Consider the following 18,601-nt stretch of genomic DNA (forward strand, 5'->3'; position numbering starts at 1 on the left):
CTCTCTTCCATAGTTTTTAGGTCCTGGTGAAAGCGTTCGCCTTGTTCATCGCTATAGGAACCAAGATTCTCCGGAAACTGGTCAAGGTGGCTGTGGAGATAATGGACTTTGATGGACATGTTACATCCTAGGTTTTTGTAATTCTCTAGCATGTTGTTAACAATATCAGAGTAGTTACTTGACTTGTGATTGCCCAGAAAGTTCTTAGTAACTTCAACAAACGAATTCCCCGCAAGCAGTTCCAAACTGGTCATTGAATTTGAAAAATCAGTATCTTTTATCAACATTCTTCTATGGGCCATCAAAAATACCCGCTTTTATTTTTTCTATGCTTAGCCTAGGAAATTTTCTCGTTATGTAAAGAAAACGTTGTCCATTTTTATCTAACGCCTTCACAAATTGTTTCATTAGACCCAGTTTAATGTGTAAGGGTGGCAAAATAATTGAATCTCTTGTAACTAAAGGTGGGTTTATCACATTCTGCTTGCCCATTTCCAACATCTCACCTACAAGCCAGTCCCTTTCTGTCCAGTGTTGGTGCTTGGCACGACTATCCCACAGGCAATAAAAACATGGGTATTTGGTGTATCCACTTTGTTGTCCTAACGAAAAGTTAACCATCTTTAGATCTACACAAATACTCCAATAATGTTCGTTATACTTGATTTTGTCTAAAACAAGTGCAATATTTTGATATTCTTCCTTTAGTTTAGTTGAATGAGCAATGAAAATTGAACCATATTGGTTGCCATTGTGTAAAAGAACAACCTTAAGGCTTCGTTTAAAGCTGTCTATGAAGAGACGCCATTAATTTGGGTGGTATTCTGAAAGACCCATTTTGAGAAGGAGGCCTTGCACATCTGAACAAAAAACTATATCATTTTCCGAATTAAAAAATGGCAGCAAGTCTTGCTTTCTTGTACGGTAGAGAGTCACTTTCGTACTTGTAGCCAACAAATTTTTTTCTTTTAATCTAGAAGCCAACACTTCTGCAGATTCCTTAGATAATTCAAGATCCCTTATTAGATCGTTTAATTCTACTTGGGTAGAAGTTGTTGGCTCAGTAGACGTTATTTCTTCGATATCACTATCGCTAGACACTTCACTATTCGATGATTCACGGGTAGAATAAAATGTTGGAACAGGCGCTTCCTCTGAATGTGGTAAAGGTCTCTTAGCGGATTGAATGTTTGGATATATCATTTTTTTAACATTAACACCACGCAAATCGACACAGCAAAAGTAACAGTAATCGAAGTGATTTGTTTGTTCTCTCCATTGCATAGGAACCCCGAATCTCATATGGCTTTTTTTACCACTGACCCACTGTCTGAAGTTTTCACAGCACATTTTGCAAACTATTCGAGGTATACACGGCTTGTTTTTGTCTACAACTTGCAATTTAAAGTACAAAAAATAAGCACTTTTTATAAAATCTGTTATACTTTTCCTGAATTTTTGGACTGTGTATTCCCCACAAATGTAACAAAACACATTTGGGTCATTGACACAACTACCTCGTGATGAAGACATGATATTGAATTTTTTTTATTTATTTGTAGAAGACACTAACACTTGAAACCGCGCTCCCGAAAGTACTAATTACAGAAAATTAAAAAAATAAAGGAAAAAGAAATGTACTAAAGTAGAAAATCCCAGGAAGATCTACGCGGATATAAAAAAGTTAACTGTCTTTGAAAACAGAATTAATAGGAGATTGTTTTAAAATAATTTACATATGCACTGGTTGACAAATTATTCGAGAAAACCGTGATTAAAAATGAAAAAATTTAACAAAAAATTGAATTTTTCACATTATGTTGGCAATTTCTCTGACGTTTGTGAAGACATATTAACAACTTGTATACTGATAGAAGCGGCATATTTTTGAGCATAAAGCACGAAAATCACGTAAACGAAAGTTTTTATGCATGGTTCAATTATATGGTTGGCTCATCTGTACAATAACAAAATATGTCTGTTCAAATTGTCAAAATCTGTGTATTGGTGTTGGTGCGAATGGTATGGAATGGAAACATAGAACTTAGTAGTTTTTGTATGTGTAAGAAAATATTGCCAATGTGTTGGTTTCATTTTGAGTTTGCCATCTCCTTTTGACAATCCCATCGACCATGCAAAGAAATAAATAAAACCAGCTGATGAGATGAGCCAACCATATAATTGAGCCATGGTTTTTATGTAAATAAAAAGTTCATAATAAAAAAAATAACAAAAAACTTTTTTTTTTTACAGTAAAAATTTATTAAAATAGAATATATTAGGGAGATCTACGCGGATATAAAAAAGTTAAATGTCTTTGAAAACAGAATTAATAGGAGATTGTTTTAAAATAATTTACATATTTACTGGTTGACAAATTATTCGAGAAAACCGTGATTTCAAACCGTGAATTTTTCACATTATTTTGGCAATTTCTCTGACAACTTGTATACTGATAGAAGCGGCGAAATGTACTCTTTTCAACGACATCAAAACTGTGTTGATAGAATAAACAAAAACAAAGTTATGGGGCCATACATGCCTTAACCTCTTAAAAAGGGGTTCTTGACCCTATCTAGAAAACTGTACGTAGCATTAAAAAAAGTAAGTATACAGTTTTTATCAGGGTACCGAGTACTACCAAATTTGGTTACAAGTAGAGCTGCACCAAACCAAAACTCTTATTTTGTTGACCTGTGTAATCAAAAGTAATTGATTATTTTTTATTTTATTTTTTTTATTTTTTGTGATTATTTTTGATTATTTTTCCGCTTTCTTGAAAGAAAAATTCTCGTTTGTTGCAATAGTAAATCGTAAGCGGTTATCGAGGCGAATATATACAGTTATGTTCATATTAATAGCAGTGCTTTCTTAGAATCCTAATAAAGTGGATTTATCTAAAGTAAATCAAACCAAATCTAAAAACGTTTGCGATATGTAATAATGCATTAAAGCTAATTATGTTAAGAGCAAAAACTATTTCTTCTACATCACGCCAACTTGTTGTAAATTTGAAAAAGATTACACAAGTGTCAGAAAAGAATGTTCATAAAAATAGCATTTTGAAAAGATTTTTATTAAACAGTCATTATAACTAAAGATATATGTAACCCGGTCTATGAAAACGTGGCTTATGACTCAAACAATTTTTCCACTTTTTTTCTGGTTTCGATAGTTTTTGAGACGCCTTTCACGTAGTGAAAACTAGAAAGTCCTAACTTGCTTAGAAGTGTAGTAAAAATGTAGAGAAAGAAGAGCACAAGTGAAAGACGATGAAGCCTTTGGTTCCTTCGATGCCACTTTGGTGGCTGGTGAAGCATCCTCAGATTTTTTTATAGCACTTTTTTTGGTTTGTGCTTTGCCTTTTGGACATGACTGTTCATAATGCAAAAGAAAAACTAAGGAAATGCATTGTTTATCTTTAACAGCTGTTTCTCGCAATTTCTTTTTTGGTTTATAAGCCACCTTTTCATAGACCGGATCACATATAGTGAATTACCTAAAAAAACAAATAGTTGACTAATATTTCGTTGTATAAACTCCATTTCGGATGACGGCGACACATCTATGAGGCATAGAGTCCACTAAGCGCTTACATCAGTCCACTGGTATATTTGCCCAAGCTGATTTCACTACTTCCCACCATAACATTGCATTGGTCGTTTGTTTTTCGTCAACGGCGTGCTTTATATCCCCCATAAGTTTTCAATGGGGTTCAAACCCGAGGATTGAGCTGGCCACTCCATTACTGTAATTTTGCTCTCCCGAAAGAAATCCTTTGCTCGCTTGCTCGTATGTTTTGGGTTCGTTATCCTCTTGGAAACCCCATTTTAGGGGCATTTCCTCTACTACATACGGCAGCATAACATCATGAAGGATTTCCACATATTTGTGCTGATCCATGATACCATCAATTTTATATATAGGACCACACTATGGTAAAATAAGCGCTTACGATTTACTATTGCATCCTAAACTGTACTTGTATGTAGAAATAATAAAAAAATAAAAAAAACAATCAAAAATAATCAAAAGGAATGATTTTAATTACTTTTGATTATTTAAAAATTTTTTTTTTTTCAGTAATCGGAAAAATCATGATTTTTTTCTAATGGTAATCAATTAGTAATTGATTTTTTCGGAAAACAATTGAAATAATCATTGGCCATTAAAATAGGCATCTAATTAATTGATTACTAATGCTAATTCAAATTTAACAAGTCTGGTTAAAAATCAACTTCCGTAAGTTTATTTACAAAAACACTTCCCAAACTCACGTCACTATCACTCGATATAGTCACGAAAATAGCACAGAAATAATTCGAAAATGTTTGCGAAAGATCCTGGAAATACTCCTGATAATATACATAAACTAAAGGATTCTGCAGACTTTGTTCTGCCAGAAAATTTGCCTACAGTTCAAAAATGATCCTAGCTCCCCTCTTTACTCTCTATCCCATTTTCTCCTACTTTATCTTCCATTCTTATTCTTTCCCATCCCTTATTTCATTTATCTTTCTCCCATTCCCACTCAAACTCCAAATACCGCCCACTCTCACTCCCACACCCATTCATACTCCCACTAACACTTCCCAAGTAATGAATACAGTAGACGCTCACAAATTAGAACAATTTTGTTTTTAGGGTGATTCTAATTTCTGAAAAATTCTAATTCCTGGACGTTTTTTTTATTTGTATAAAACCTTAAAAATTAAGTCAATTTGCATTAAAAAACTACAATGGAGTTTTGTCTTATTCAATTTTATTCATAAAAACGAGAAAACATAAGGTAACAATCCAGTACAATACATATCACATTTTTTTTATTAAATATACATACATATATGTATATATACGCTAAATCAAAAAAAGATCCAAAAAGACAAACTCCAACTACAACAATATATTTACAACAAATATATTTTTTCATTAAAAATTAATAAAAGATCGAGAAAAAATACATTAAAAAAGCAAACAATTAATCAAAAACTACAAAACTATTCTTAAATTGCAGTCCTGTAGTTTGTTATTGTTGTTTGTTTCTTACATATTTTTGATTCTGAAGTAACATTCTCATTGCGAAGAGCTAGTAGATTTCTTGTGTGCTTTGTGGAAAACGAGTCACTATAATTACACCATTTTATTAAATTATTGACGCTTTCAATGGCCGCAGAAGTAGAGACAACTGGTAAGACCTCCCTATCATCAAATACGCTGCCACCTGAAGACTCATCATCACTATTGAGATCATGTGCAGTGTCGTCATCAAACACATCATTATTCCATGTTTCAATGTCTGCTATGCTAATGTTACTAGTTGGCTCTATTTCTGCTAAAAGAGCTTGAGCTGCCTGAAGAGCTGTACTGCAGTGTTAATCTGTTTGCAGTAACTGTGCTAGTGGCACATCATCGTCGTCGCTTTCATACTGACCAGAGTCCCAGTTGTTCAACTTTACCCAGGAGTTTTTATTACTCTTTCTGGAACATCAACCCAAGCTTGCTTTAATAGCATGATTGCAGATGGTGCCACATCAAATTCTAGGGCTAACCGCTTCCCTTGAACACCTTTGTCAAGCTTTTCCAAAATCTGAAATATGTTTTCCAAGGACAAAGTATTTTTCTTACGTTTATTTGGCATTTCAGCGAATTACTTTTACTTTTAAACAAACAATGTCAAAACACGTGCACTATCGAATTTCACACAAAAACTGTACAGAACCACGACGAAAATCCAACGACTACCGAGCGTAACATGAATAAATTGGGGATTCCCCTTTTTATATCTATTTTACAACAAAAAAACAAAATACGCTCAGAGCGTGTAATGTATTGAAAAAGTTGATTCTAATTTCTAGACATTCTAATTACTGAAGGTTCTAATTTGTGAGCGACTACTGTACCTGCTTCATCTGACCAGCCCATTTCAATGCCTTTATTTTTATTAGGCACTATGAAACTAATGCTGGTTCAATTTTTAAAATCGCATTCAAGTTTATATACAAATATAGATATATAATTGAGACGTTCTTCTGCCCGATAATACTCCTCTCTGCAATGTATCTACTTTCTCAGTAAACGGCTTCTGCAAAAAAAATGTATCTTGTTGCCCTTCCATCCTCCTCTCCCTGTCCCCTGTCCGTATCTTCCCCTGTCACTTTCTTCCCATTTAACTCCTCTACGCCAATTTCCCTCTATTTTTCTTCAATTCCTTCCCTTCTCTAGGTTCCTCTCACTATTGTCTTTCACATTTTGGTATATGTATTTGAAGGGGCCACATATTGAGCCAAATTTTAAATTGGTTCTTTCGTTCTTGAGTTGTAAATTTACTAAAATATTGCGATGAATGCTGACATCACTAGGCTGGTAGTAAATAATCACGCAACAACAAAAACATTAAAGCGAGCCACACTGGTGTACATGAACACATAAATCATCATTTATACACATACATAGCAGGCGACGAAGAGATATCTCACAAGCACACACATGTAGTCATCAGCCGAAGTAGTTACGCACATACACACTATGAGAAACTCATAAACTACAAATATACATGTACAGATATCGCTGGTGACCAAGCAGGAGATTCTAGAAGGTGAAACGTCTAGACCTTTGGAGAAATATGCTGACGAAGCAACAGAGAGTATAAAAGCAGCGCAAACTGAGGAATGACTAATCAGCTTTGATTTAAACACGCTATCAGTTGCGAAGTGATGTATAATTGTACGACTCCCAAAGTAGTCTTATAAAGTCCATTTTGCAATACAGAACATTGGAGTGATTTATTCAACAGTTTAGCGATTCGAACGTTTGCAGAAGGTGCATTAAACTCGGAATTCCCTAAATTCGTTACAATATTTTTCTTTCGCTCGTATATATAAGATTAACCTATTCGAAAGGCTACCTCAATAATAAATTTCATGCAAATCGCTTCACAAGTGGGTTGTTTTCGCACTGGAAATGGCAGTACTATGGCAGTACTTGGTCACTTTCCGATAAGAAACGTTTCTCAAGTAAAAAGCCAGTCATTGAGATACCCCTGTTCCAAATTTCAAGCCCATCGTGCCATAAACGCGATTTTTTAGAATAGTATAATAAGATAGTCAATGGAATACCCCTCTTGTAAGTTCAAGGAAATGGCACCATAAATTGTTTTTTTTTTGTTTACCTAAGGCTCATGGTTTACTTCGCGGAAAGATAAGAAAGAAAACGGGCCAAATTGTGAATCTAAAGCATCCTCAAATCCGCTTGAGTACACACATATAATTTTATCAAAATCGATCCAGTCGTATAGAAAGAATTCAGCCACAAACACTCGTACAGTAGAAATATGTATATGCATTATATACAATTCCAAAAACAATGCAAAAATAGTCCCCCAATGATTCTAACCATTACCCTGTATCCCGAACTGAGTTAGTCCTAAAATAATACGCAAACATTCCTGAAATAACTCCCAAAATAATCTTGTATAAAACAAGTAAGGAAGGTTAAGTTCGGGTGTAACCGAACATTACATACTCAGTTGAGAGCTATGGTGACAACATAAGGGAAAATAACCATGTAGGAAAATGAACCGAGGGAAACCCTGGAATGTGTTTGTATGACATGTGTATCAAATGAAAGTCATTAAAGAGTATTTTATGAGGGAGTGCGCCATAGTTCTATAGGTGGACGCCATTTAGGGATATAGCCATAAAGGTGGATCAGGGTTGACTCTAGAATGCGTTTGTACGATATGGGTATCAAATGAAAGGTATTAATGAGTATTTTAAAATGGCGTGGACCTAAGTTCTATAGATGGACGCCTTTTCGAGATATCGCCGTAAAGATGGACCAGGGGTGACTCTAGAATGCGTTTGCACAATATGGGCATCAAACGAAAGGTGTTAATGAGTATTTTAAAAGGGAGTGGGCCGTAGTTCTATAGGTGGACGCCGTTTCGAGATATCGTCATAAAGGTGGACCAGGGGTGACTCTAGAATGCGTTTGTATGATATGGGTATCAAATGAAAGGTGTTAATGAGTATTTTAAAAGGGAGTAATCCTTAGTTCCATAGGTGGACGCCGTTTCGAGATATCGCCATAAAGGTGGACCAGGGGTGACCCTAGAATTTGTTTGTACAATATGGGTATCAAAGGAAAGGTGTTAATGAGTATTTTAAAAGGGAGTGGGCGTTAGTTCTATAGGTGGATGCCGTTTCGAAATATCGCCATAAAAGTGGACCAGGGGTGACTCTAGAATGTTTTTGTACGATATGGATATCAAATTAAAGGTATTAATGAGGATTTTAAAAGGGAGTGGTGGTTGTTGTATAGGTGGTCGCCTTTTCGAAATATCGCCATAAAGGTGGACCAGGGGTGACTCTAGAATGCGTTTGTACGATATGGATATCAAATTAAAGGTATTAATGAGTATTTTAAAAGGGAGTAATCCTTAGTTCCATAGGTGGACGCCGTTTCGAGATATCGCCATAAAGGTGGACCAGGGGTGACCCTTGAATTTGTTTGTACAATATGGGTATCAAAAGAAAGGTGTTAATGAGTATTTTAAAAGGGAGTAATCCTTAGTTCCATAGGTGGACGCCGTTTCGAGATATCGCCATAAAGGTGGACCAGGGGTGACCCTAGAATTTGTTTGTACAATATGGGTATCAAAAGAAAGGTGTTAATGAGTATTTTAAAAGGGTGTGGGGCTTAGTTCTATAGGTGGACACCTTTTCGGAATATCGCCACAAAGGTGGACCAGGGGTGACTCTAGAATGTGTTTGTACGATATGGGTATCAAATTAAAGGTATTAATGAGGGTTTTTAAAGGGAGTGGTGGTTGTTGTATAGGTGGTCGCATTTTCGAGATATCGCCATAAAGGTGGACCAGGGGTGACCCTAGAATTTGTTTGTACAATATGGGCATCAAAAGAAAGGTGATAATGAGTATTTTAAAAGGGAGTATTCCTTAGTTCCATAGGTGGACGCCGTTTCGAGATATCGCCATAAAGGTGGAGCAGGGGTGACCCTAGAATTTGTTTGTACAATATGGGTATCAAAAGAAAGGTGTTAATGAGTATTTTAAAAGGGTGTAGGGCATAGTTCTATAGGTGGACGCCTTTTCGAGATATCGCCATAAAGGTGGACCAGGGGTGACTCTAGAATGAGTTTGTACGATATGGGTATCAAATAAAGGTATTAATGAGAGTTTTAAAAGGGAGTGGTGGTAGTTGTATATGTGAAGGCGTTTTCCAGATATCGACCAAAATGTGGACTAGGGTGACCCAGAACATTATCGGTTGGATACCGCTAATTTATTTATATATGTAATACCTGGCAAGATTTTAAGGGTGTTTTATTTCGCCCTGCAGAACTTTTTCATTTTCTTCTACTTAATATGGTAGGTGTCACAACCATTTTATAAAGTTTTTTCTAAAGTTATATTTCGCGTCAATAAAACAATCCAATTACCTTACCATGTTTCATCCCTTTTTTCGTATTTGGTATAGAATTATGGCATTTTTTTCATTTTTCGCAATTTTCGATATCGAAAAAGTGGGCGTGGTCATAGTCCGATATCGTTCATTTTTCATACCAAGGTAAAGTGGGTTCAGATAAGTACGTTAACTGAGTTTAGTAAAGATATATCGATTTTTGCTCAAGTTATCGTGTTAACGGCCATGCGGAAGGACAGACGGACGACTGTGTATAAAAACTGGGCGTGGCATCAACCGATTTCGCCCATTTTCACAGAAAACAGTTAAAGCCATAAAATCTATGCCCCTACCAAATTTCAAAAGGATTGGTTAATTTTTGTTCGATTTATGGCATTAAAAGTATCCTAGACAAATTAAATGAAAAAGGGCGGAGCCACGCCCATTTTTAAATTTTCTTTTATTTTTGTATTTTGTTGCACCATATCATTACTGGAGTTGAATCTTGACATAATTTACTTATATACTGTAAAGATATTAAATTTTTTGTTAAAATTTTACTTTAAAAAAATTTTTTTTTAAAAGTGGGCGTGGTCCTTCTCCGATTTTGCTAATTTTTATTAAGCGTACATATAGTAATAGGAGTAACGTTCCTGCCAAATTTCATCTTGATATCTTCAACGACTGCCAAATTACAGCTTGCAAAAGTTTTAAATTACCTTCTTTAAAAAGTGGGCGGTGCCACGCCCATTGTCCAAAATTTTACTAATTTTATATTTTGCGTCATAAGTTCAACTCATCTGCCAAGTTTCGTCGCTTTATCTGTCTTTTGTAATGAATTATCGCACTTTTTCGATTTTTCGAAATTTTCGATATCGAAAAAGTGGGCGTGGTTATAGTCCGATATCGTTCATTTTAAATAGCGATCTGAGATGAGTGCTCAGGAACCTACATACCAAATTTCATCAAGATACCTCAAAATTTACTCAAGTTATCGTGTTAACGGACGGACGGACGGACGGACGGACATGGCTCAATCAAATTTTTTTTTGATCCTGATTATTTTGATATATGGAAGTCTATATCTATCTCGATTCCTTTATATATGTACAACCAACCGTTATCCAATCAAACTTAATATACTCTGTGAGCTCTGCTCAACTGAGTATAAAAAGTAATCCCCTAACAATTTCGAAATGATCTCGACATTAGACCCGAAATACAGAAAAAACCTCCGAAACTGATTGAGGAATAATTCCACATCTATCCGAAGGAAATCACGAGGGCGACAGAAACAATAAAATAATAACAGCATTATTCCGATATGATGTCGCAATAATACAGAAAGAAAAATTGAAAAATATGTTTGCAACAATGATAAAATATTTCAGGGATCATCCCGCGATACACAACCCCTACAATCACTTAGGTATTCTAGTCGCCTCTCACTCTTTCAAATGTTAATACGAAAGTTCGGGACTAAAATTTATGTATGAAATCATATACTATGGAATTGTTGGTTGTAAGTTTCAGATATACAAAAATATCCAAAATAGTGTGACGAATATTAGCATCACTAAATGATACTCACATCCCTAAGGTTATTAAATAAAGGCACAACAACATTAAAGCAAGCTACATAAACACAACAACAACAACAACACATTAATCATCATTTACACATGTACATACAAGGTAGCAGAGAGATACTCACCATCAGCCGAAGTAGTACTCACATATACACACGCATATGGCTATGCGATAGACTATAAACTACAAATATACATGTACATATATGGCTGGTAACCAGGCTTTAAATTCGCGAAGTTACTAGACTTTAAGAGAAATGGGTGAACGAGATAACAGAGAGTATAAAAGCAGCGAAAGCTGAGTAGTCAGGAATCAGTTTTGATTTAAGCACGCTATTGGTTGCGAAGTATAAGTGTTATTGTGAAGTACTTTCAAAGCAGTCTAATAAAGACCATTTTTAATTATTGAATATTGGAGTTATTTATTCAATAATTTAGCGATACGAACGTTAGTAGAAGGTGTAAAATAAGCGGAATTTCTCTAAATTCGTTACAATATGTAATTTTTGACCCTGTATCACCATATCGAGTGATGAGACTATGGAAATTCTTGTGTTTGATTTATAAGAAACACCCCAATGTATAGATAGAATTTTCCAAACTATCGAAGATATCGAATGGCGCCACCATCGATACTTTTGCAGCTCTAGTACCTATATAGTACCATGAATATCGCTGTAATTGTTCTAAAGCATCCCTTAATTGTCCATACTTGATCTCTTAATCGAAATTATCTGGAAATCGGTTACGAAATAATACAGAAATGGCCTGGAATGGTTTGTTAATATGTCCAAAATATTTCTTAGAAAATCCAGAAACTAATTTTGAAATTATCAAATGATTCAGAAATAGTTCCGAAAGTAGTGATGTTATCATGCCGAAATAATATCGACAATAGTTCCGAAGCGACACTGCACCCGAAATAATATCAGCACTTGCCTCAACATAAATGTTTCCACTGTATTTCAGCAAAGTCAAATGTATTTCAGAAACATATTGTAACGAATTTAGGGAAACTCCGCTTATCTTACACCTTCTACTAATGTTCGTGTCGCTAAATTGTTGAATAAATAACTCCAATATTCAATAATGCAAAATGGTCTTTATTAGACTACTTTGAAAGTACTTCACAATAACACTTATACTTCGCAACCAATAGCGTGCTTAAATGAAACTGATTACAGATTACTCAGCTTTCGCTGCTTTTATACTCTGTGCCCAAATGTGTAGACGTTTCTTCTGCTAGAATTTTCTACTTGGTTACCAGCTATAAACTACAGATACACGTCATAGCCTCTCGCATAGCCATATGCGCGTGTATATGTGAGTACTACTTCCACCGATGACTACATCTGTTATGAGTTATCTCTTCGCTGCCTTGTATGGTATGTGGGTAAATGATGATTAATCACCCCTATTCTGCATTTCGATTACGTTTCCGTTCTACGCTCCGCTTTAATCGAAGTTTGGTATTCTGCATTACGACGGAATCGTAAAGAGAAGAGGAAGAGCAAATGATTTTTCGAAATCAGCTGTTGGTACGGAATGTGTGAACATTGGAACAAAATAAATTAAAGAAAATTTGTAAAAAACACTGAAAAACGTTTATATTTTATTATCCACGCCATTTTGTACAAAAAAAAGCAATACAATATATATTGCCGCAGTGTTATATTTTTTTGAATGAAGTGCTTTCATAATTGTAAGTGTGTTTTTGTCGTTCTTTTGGCCAATTCCCTGCCGTGGCCACCAAGTTTTGTTAAAACGGATTCCTGCACGAATATAGTTGACATTTTCTGAATTTTATGGACGCTAATTTCATTGCACTGGCCTAAAATACTTTATGAAGATTTATTTATTCTTTCCGCAAGGATTGTTTACGTTTTTGCTTCACCTTCCTCTACTCCGGCAGCTTGCTTTGGCATATAACTGGCCCCAACGAACAGACACAAATTATAGCTGTCTATTATACTGGAATCAATAGCCGCGGCATTATTTGTGGAGTTGGAAAGCAACGTATATGAAAATGGCCAGGCGAGAATGGAAAGGCAAATATTGCGAGATTTGTGTAATCCATTTGAGATGAGTGACGAATTGTAAGAAATTGAACTTAAAAGTGGTAAAGTTTAATGGCTTATTTTCTTATTTAGGTTCAAAAAAAAATTTCGACTTAACAAGGATGCTGTCAAGTATGTGTTAGATACTTTTCCGGGGCAAATAGGTCCAAGAACTTCGACATCGACATGTTGTTTTTGACCTGGAAACGTATAAAAAAACAATCATCATCAAGCCTTCTACGTTTCTTAACAAGTTTTACTTACATTTTTGTTAAAATTCTTAATAAAAAAATAAAAGAAAATATTTTTCCGCCAACTAATTTGCAACTTAGAAAAACGGAACTACGATTGAAATGCAGATACAAAAAATCGAACGATTCGAAGTTGGATCGAAAGAGATTGGAACACAGAATACCAAAATTGCCAAATCGAAAAAATTCCAATCCAAGTCGAAATGCAGAATAGGCTGAATGTGTTTATGTAGCTTGGTTAATGTTTTTTTTGTTGTGCCTTTATTTAATAACTTTAGAGATGGTAATATTCGTCACAATATTTTAAAAACATTTTCAAGCTGTTCTGAAATGCGTTTGTCGTTCCCTGAATTTCATGTAGCCACCAAGTCTGGAATATATTTGCTCTTTTATCAAATACAGTAGAAAAGGTTTAACATTGAAGTAAATCCGATTTTGACCCACAATGATTGCAAACATTTTCGAATACACAGTTTCGTTTGTTTTGCATACTCTTCTTTTGATATTGCCATTGTATTGATCACATTTTTATTTAAAATTTTCAGGTAAAATGGATGATGTATTGGATTGTTTATGCATTCTTTACATGCATTGAAACGTTTACGGATATCTTTCTTTCATGGTTTCCATTCTATTATGAGGTGAAAGTGATTATAGTTTTATGGCTTTTATCGCCCGCTACAAAGGGTAGCTCAACATTATACAGAAAGTTTGTACATCCAATGCTAACACGCAGAGAACAGGTACGAAATGTGGTAGAGTCATATTTCTCTCATGTGGTCGCTAACAAGAAATCTGAGCTATACATATATGTAACCACAATGGACAGAATTAGGAACTGGGTTGTTTAATTAGGAATAGAAAAATACATCTAAACATTTTCAAACAAGAGGCCAAATGAAGATAAGACTTATACTTTAAGAATCGAAAAAAGTACGAGAAGAACCGTAGATCACTTTAAAGATCCTAGAATATTTAAAAAAGTCGAGAAATGGTTCCAAGCTACAGAAATACTTTCTGAAACAAGTAATGACTGAACTGTAATCGGCTGTGCCGAAGACTTCATAACTTTTGCATTTAATAGTTCCACGCGAAGGAAAGCAGGAAGCTAACTGTGTGAGGTGAAAGAAGTCGTTTTGGAAAATCAGCTAGGACCCAAATCTCTCACATCAAGTCGGCTTAGGCATTGTAGGGAGTGGGCATAAGCCGTATGAATCTACGAGGAGTTTCTTGGATTTAGGTTGCAAGGTCTCGTAAGCTTAATGTGAATTGGCTCCTAAGGTAACAGGTGCGAGAGATTTCCATGTGCCACTAGGGGTTTTCATGGGTCGTCTCTTTCCGAACTGTCTAAGAGATGAAAAAAAAAGATTGGTGCGATCGCGGCTTTGTAGAATTTCTAGAAAATCATCTTCTGATTACCATCTTTAGACATACTTAAGATGAATTGGTGAAAAATACTGAGAGTAGCCGTTGGCCAAACACTGGCCTGCTAGGTCATATGCACCACTGATGGTATTTGCATACAATTTCTGATGCCACAGCTGCAATTAGCGAGAGCGATTGAAATTCCTTACCGGAGCGAAACCGGACTGAATCCAGCGCCAAACCGGAACCGAACCCAGATCCAATATTGGAGCTGAAACAAAATCTGCCATTCCAAATGGCATGAAAATGAAAACTGGTACCGGGCTCGACTAAACGAAATCAAAGTGTAGGTTAGATTTGGTTAGATTAGAAGGACTGTGCCGTGAAGTTGCGTCCCAGTCCGACACTTAAGCCACCAATGGGCTCATTGTGAAGCCCTAAAAAGTAAGTAAGCCTTACTCTACCAGCTACTGCGGATGACCACCAGTAAGGATCCTTACCAGGGACGAAAGATCTTCTTTATGCAGAGTTAAAAGAGTGCTAGTGCATCCTCTTTCTCGTAGGAAGGTCGAACCAAACTTGATTATTCGCATGTAGGAAGCGCTGAACAGAGCAGTCGCCTTCAATTTACCTGTATCCATGTGCATATACAAGGCTAATTCTGAAGTGCTGGACCATCTTATTAAGAGATCTGCGTCATTCACGTTGTTCATGACACATGAGTCCAAGGTCTTTAGCGCATCCTGGCTGTCCATGAAAATTATCACCCTTTTCCCGATTATCTCGATCTTCAGAGCCAATTCTTATCCCGATCCAAGTGTAAGTGGGAAACGATCAGACACGAAATCAGAATATTTATTGAAACCAGCCTTAGCCCAACATAAATGTTAAATTAAAACAAAAGTCAATTTTTATACCCAGCTGTACTTGTTTACAGGGTATTATAACTTTGATTGTATAACGGTTGGTTGTACAGGTATAAAGGAATCGAAATAGATATAGACTTCCATATATCAAAACCATCAGTATCGAAAAAAAAATTGATTGAGCCATATCCGTCCGTCCGTCCGTCCATTAACACGATAACTTGAGTAAATATTGAGATATCTTCACCAAATTTGGTACACGAGCTTATCTGAACCCAGAATAGATTGGTATTGTATTGAAAAGGAGCGAAATCGGGTCATAACCACGCCCACTTTTTATATATATAACATTTTGGAAAACACAAAAAACCTGATTATTTAGTAAATAATACACCTAGAATGTTGAAATGTTACGTGTGGACTGATATTGAGACTCTTGATAAAAATTTGAAAAAAAAATTTTAAAATGGGCGTGGCAAGGAAAATTAACGAAATCGGTTAAGGACCACGGCCACTTTTATATAAAAGATTTTTAAAATGGTCGAGAACGAAAATAATAAGTTAAATCTTAGCGAAAAAGAGCTTTGTATCAATAGAATTTTACTTTCTAAATTGAAAAAACCGTAACATTTTTGAAAATGGGTGTGGCACCGCCCCTTTTTTGTCTAAGCAATTTTCAATGTTTCGTGAGCCATAACTCAAAGAAAAAGTTACATATCGTAATAAAGTTGGGTGCACATATTTTCCTTATAGCAGGAAATATTTCTAGTAAAAATGGATAAGATTGGTTAAGAACCACGCCCACTTTTATATAAATGACTTTAAAAAGGGACGTAGGCAAAAATAATAAGTTAAATCTTAGCGAAAAATAGTTTTGTACCAATCGTATTTTGTGCCATTATAACAAGAAATGGGAAATAATTCAAATCTTGAAAAATGGGCGTCTGCCCCTTTCTTAAAATACACTTTCGAACGTTTCTGGAGCCATAACTCGAGGAAAAAGTTGGTGCACATGTCTGCCTTTTAACAGGAAATATTTTCAGTAAAAATAGACTAAATCGGTTAAATCGCCTTCTTTTATATAAAAGATTTTGTAAATGTGCGTAGATGCAGGTAATAGCTATTTCTAGTAAAAGTAGGAAAATTTCGTTAATAACCCTGCCCTTTGTATACTTTTTTTTGTATATACCTTCTTGTAAACGGTAAGGAAATCCTCATATCTGAAGGAAAACTGCATTATTACCCGCTCAAGGTCATTGGTGTTAGCCTCTGTATCATTTTTGCTTCTTTTAAACGAAAATTAGTTCAGAAAAAAACATTATATGTATGTATTATTGCGCAGCATTGTAAGCTCACAAAACAAACAACAACAGCATTTCAAGTGTACAGCTGGGTATGTAATGTTCGGTTTCACCCGAACTTTGACTTCCTTACTTGTTCAAATTCAAAAAGTATGAAAGTAAAATTTGAATCGAAAATTATATAGTATCAAGCTATGCTATGTTAATCCGTAATGTTGTGGTTCATTTTCAAATACTGAGCGAGCTTTTTTAAATTTAGAAACATTGGTTTTCGAGATGTACAACAGTACATATCGCTCATTTACTTCAATAGTGTCATAAGTCAAAAAAACACAATTTTCCAGGAGAGCCATTCAAAGATTTTAGCTGCCATATGTTGCACATATAAAGGCACATTTCCATTTTTATAGCACGTGGTAAATTTTTAACGGATCACAAAGATTTTTTTATACAATATAGCCCATGTTATTGGGTACGTTTATATGTTATTAACTCAAAAGTCATGTTTTTGAGTTATGAGACTATTGAAGTAAATGAGGGATATGGTCGCTAGGTTTTCCAACTTAACAATGAGTCTGCTTCTTCCATTCTGAAAAATTGTCTCATTAATTTTAGCAACAGGCCTTCTCATTCAACAGGAACAAAGCAAAGGTTTTAATCAGTGCGCCAGCTCTCTCACATCTATAAAATTAAATTTGGTGCTTATTGCATTCATATTAATTAATGTTCGCTCTTCTTCTAGGAAATCGATGAATATCTTAATCAAGCTAAAGAACGCGGCTACTCGGCGGTGCTACAGTTGGGTACCAAAGGCGTCAATTATGCTACGAATGTTATTATGCAAACAGCGCTTAAGGTAAATGTTTTTCAACGCTGCAACAATTAAAAATGCCATATTTTTAGAAATCAAACATCACTATGTAAACAGTCTCACAGTCATCACATTATTGTGCTCGTATCATTTTGCAACAACAAAATACTCGTAAACTCGTATTTAACATAATTCATCATCACCTATCATGATCAATGCAAATTGCGTAACTAAATCACAGTTAGAGTTTATCTAACCGTTTCTATATAAATGCCAGCTATCTATTCATATACATATTAAACTTGCTTAGAGAAGATGCATTTGAATGACGAAGGCGCATTAACGAAGCAACTTTATTTCTTAATTTTTTTATTTACTTGTGTATAGAATTAATTATAATTTACTTATTTTATATTATATTAAGTTTAAATTTGCACATTGAATAAACTTTGCTTATGAAAATTTTAGCATATGGGTCATTCCATGTCAATACAATGCAGTTTTCAAGATAAATTCTCAATTTTTTTTTATGCTATTGTGCACGTTGTTGTAAGAGCAAAAAAAGTGTCTTATTTTGTTTTGTTGATTTTAAACAGGGTGGTTAAATGATGTACATTAGGGCGGGTCAAATTTATTGTTGAAAAGGCACATCCAGTTACTGAATCTATGGGGCATACTGAGTAATATTGTCCATGGGACCATTCATTTCAGAATTTCGAGCCTCCGAATAGCGGCTCTCACAAATAAATACGTGAAAATAAATGTCAAATTCGGATTTGGATTGGGATATAAAATTTTCTAACAAAATTACATTGTATATACATTGTACATACGATTTTCCGTCATTCCTTGTCGAATTTGGTTGCGAGACAAACCAGTTCGAGAACGAAAATCGCCGCTGATGATGGCATAACGCCGAAACCGGTTGGTCTCGAAACC

The 18,601-nt window shown here is 35.2% G+C and overlaps 2 protein-coding genes across 13 annotated transcripts in view; both read left to right on the forward strand.

The window, feature by feature from the left end:
* GrlHz (Gustatory receptor-like Holozoa) overlaps nucleotides 1-18,601 on the forward strand; it is a 142,015-nt gene that overhangs the window by 86,850 nt on the left and 36,564 nt on the right. The window lies entirely within an intron of this gene.
* ReepA (Receptor expression enhancing protein A) overlaps nucleotides 1-18,601 on the forward strand; it is a 79,911-nt gene that overhangs the window by 19,649 nt on the left and 41,661 nt on the right. For 9 of the 12 annotated variants that reach the window (XM_067772100.1, XM_067772099.1, XM_067772101.1 and 6 more), the window contains 2 exons: nucleotides 13,865-14,062; nucleotides 17,594-17,707. In XM_067772100.1, the coding sequence (XP_067628201.1) occupies nucleotides 13,874-14,062; nucleotides 17,594-17,707 (303 nt within the window). In that variant the 5' untranslated portion in view covers nucleotides 13,865-13,873. The remainder of the gene's footprint in view (nucleotides 1-13,864; nucleotides 14,063-17,593; nucleotides 17,708-18,601) is intronic. The other 3 variants (XM_067772102.1, XM_067772098.1, XM_067772106.1) reach the window with 1 other exon arrangement.

The sequence above is a fragment of the Eurosta solidaginis genome, chromosome 3 (assembly GCF_040869045.1).
Source record: "Eurosta solidaginis isolate ZX-2024a chromosome 3, ASM4086904v1, whole genome shotgun sequence".
NCBI classification, from domain to species: Eukaryota; Metazoa; Arthropoda; class Insecta; order Diptera; family Tephritidae; genus Eurosta; species Eurosta solidaginis.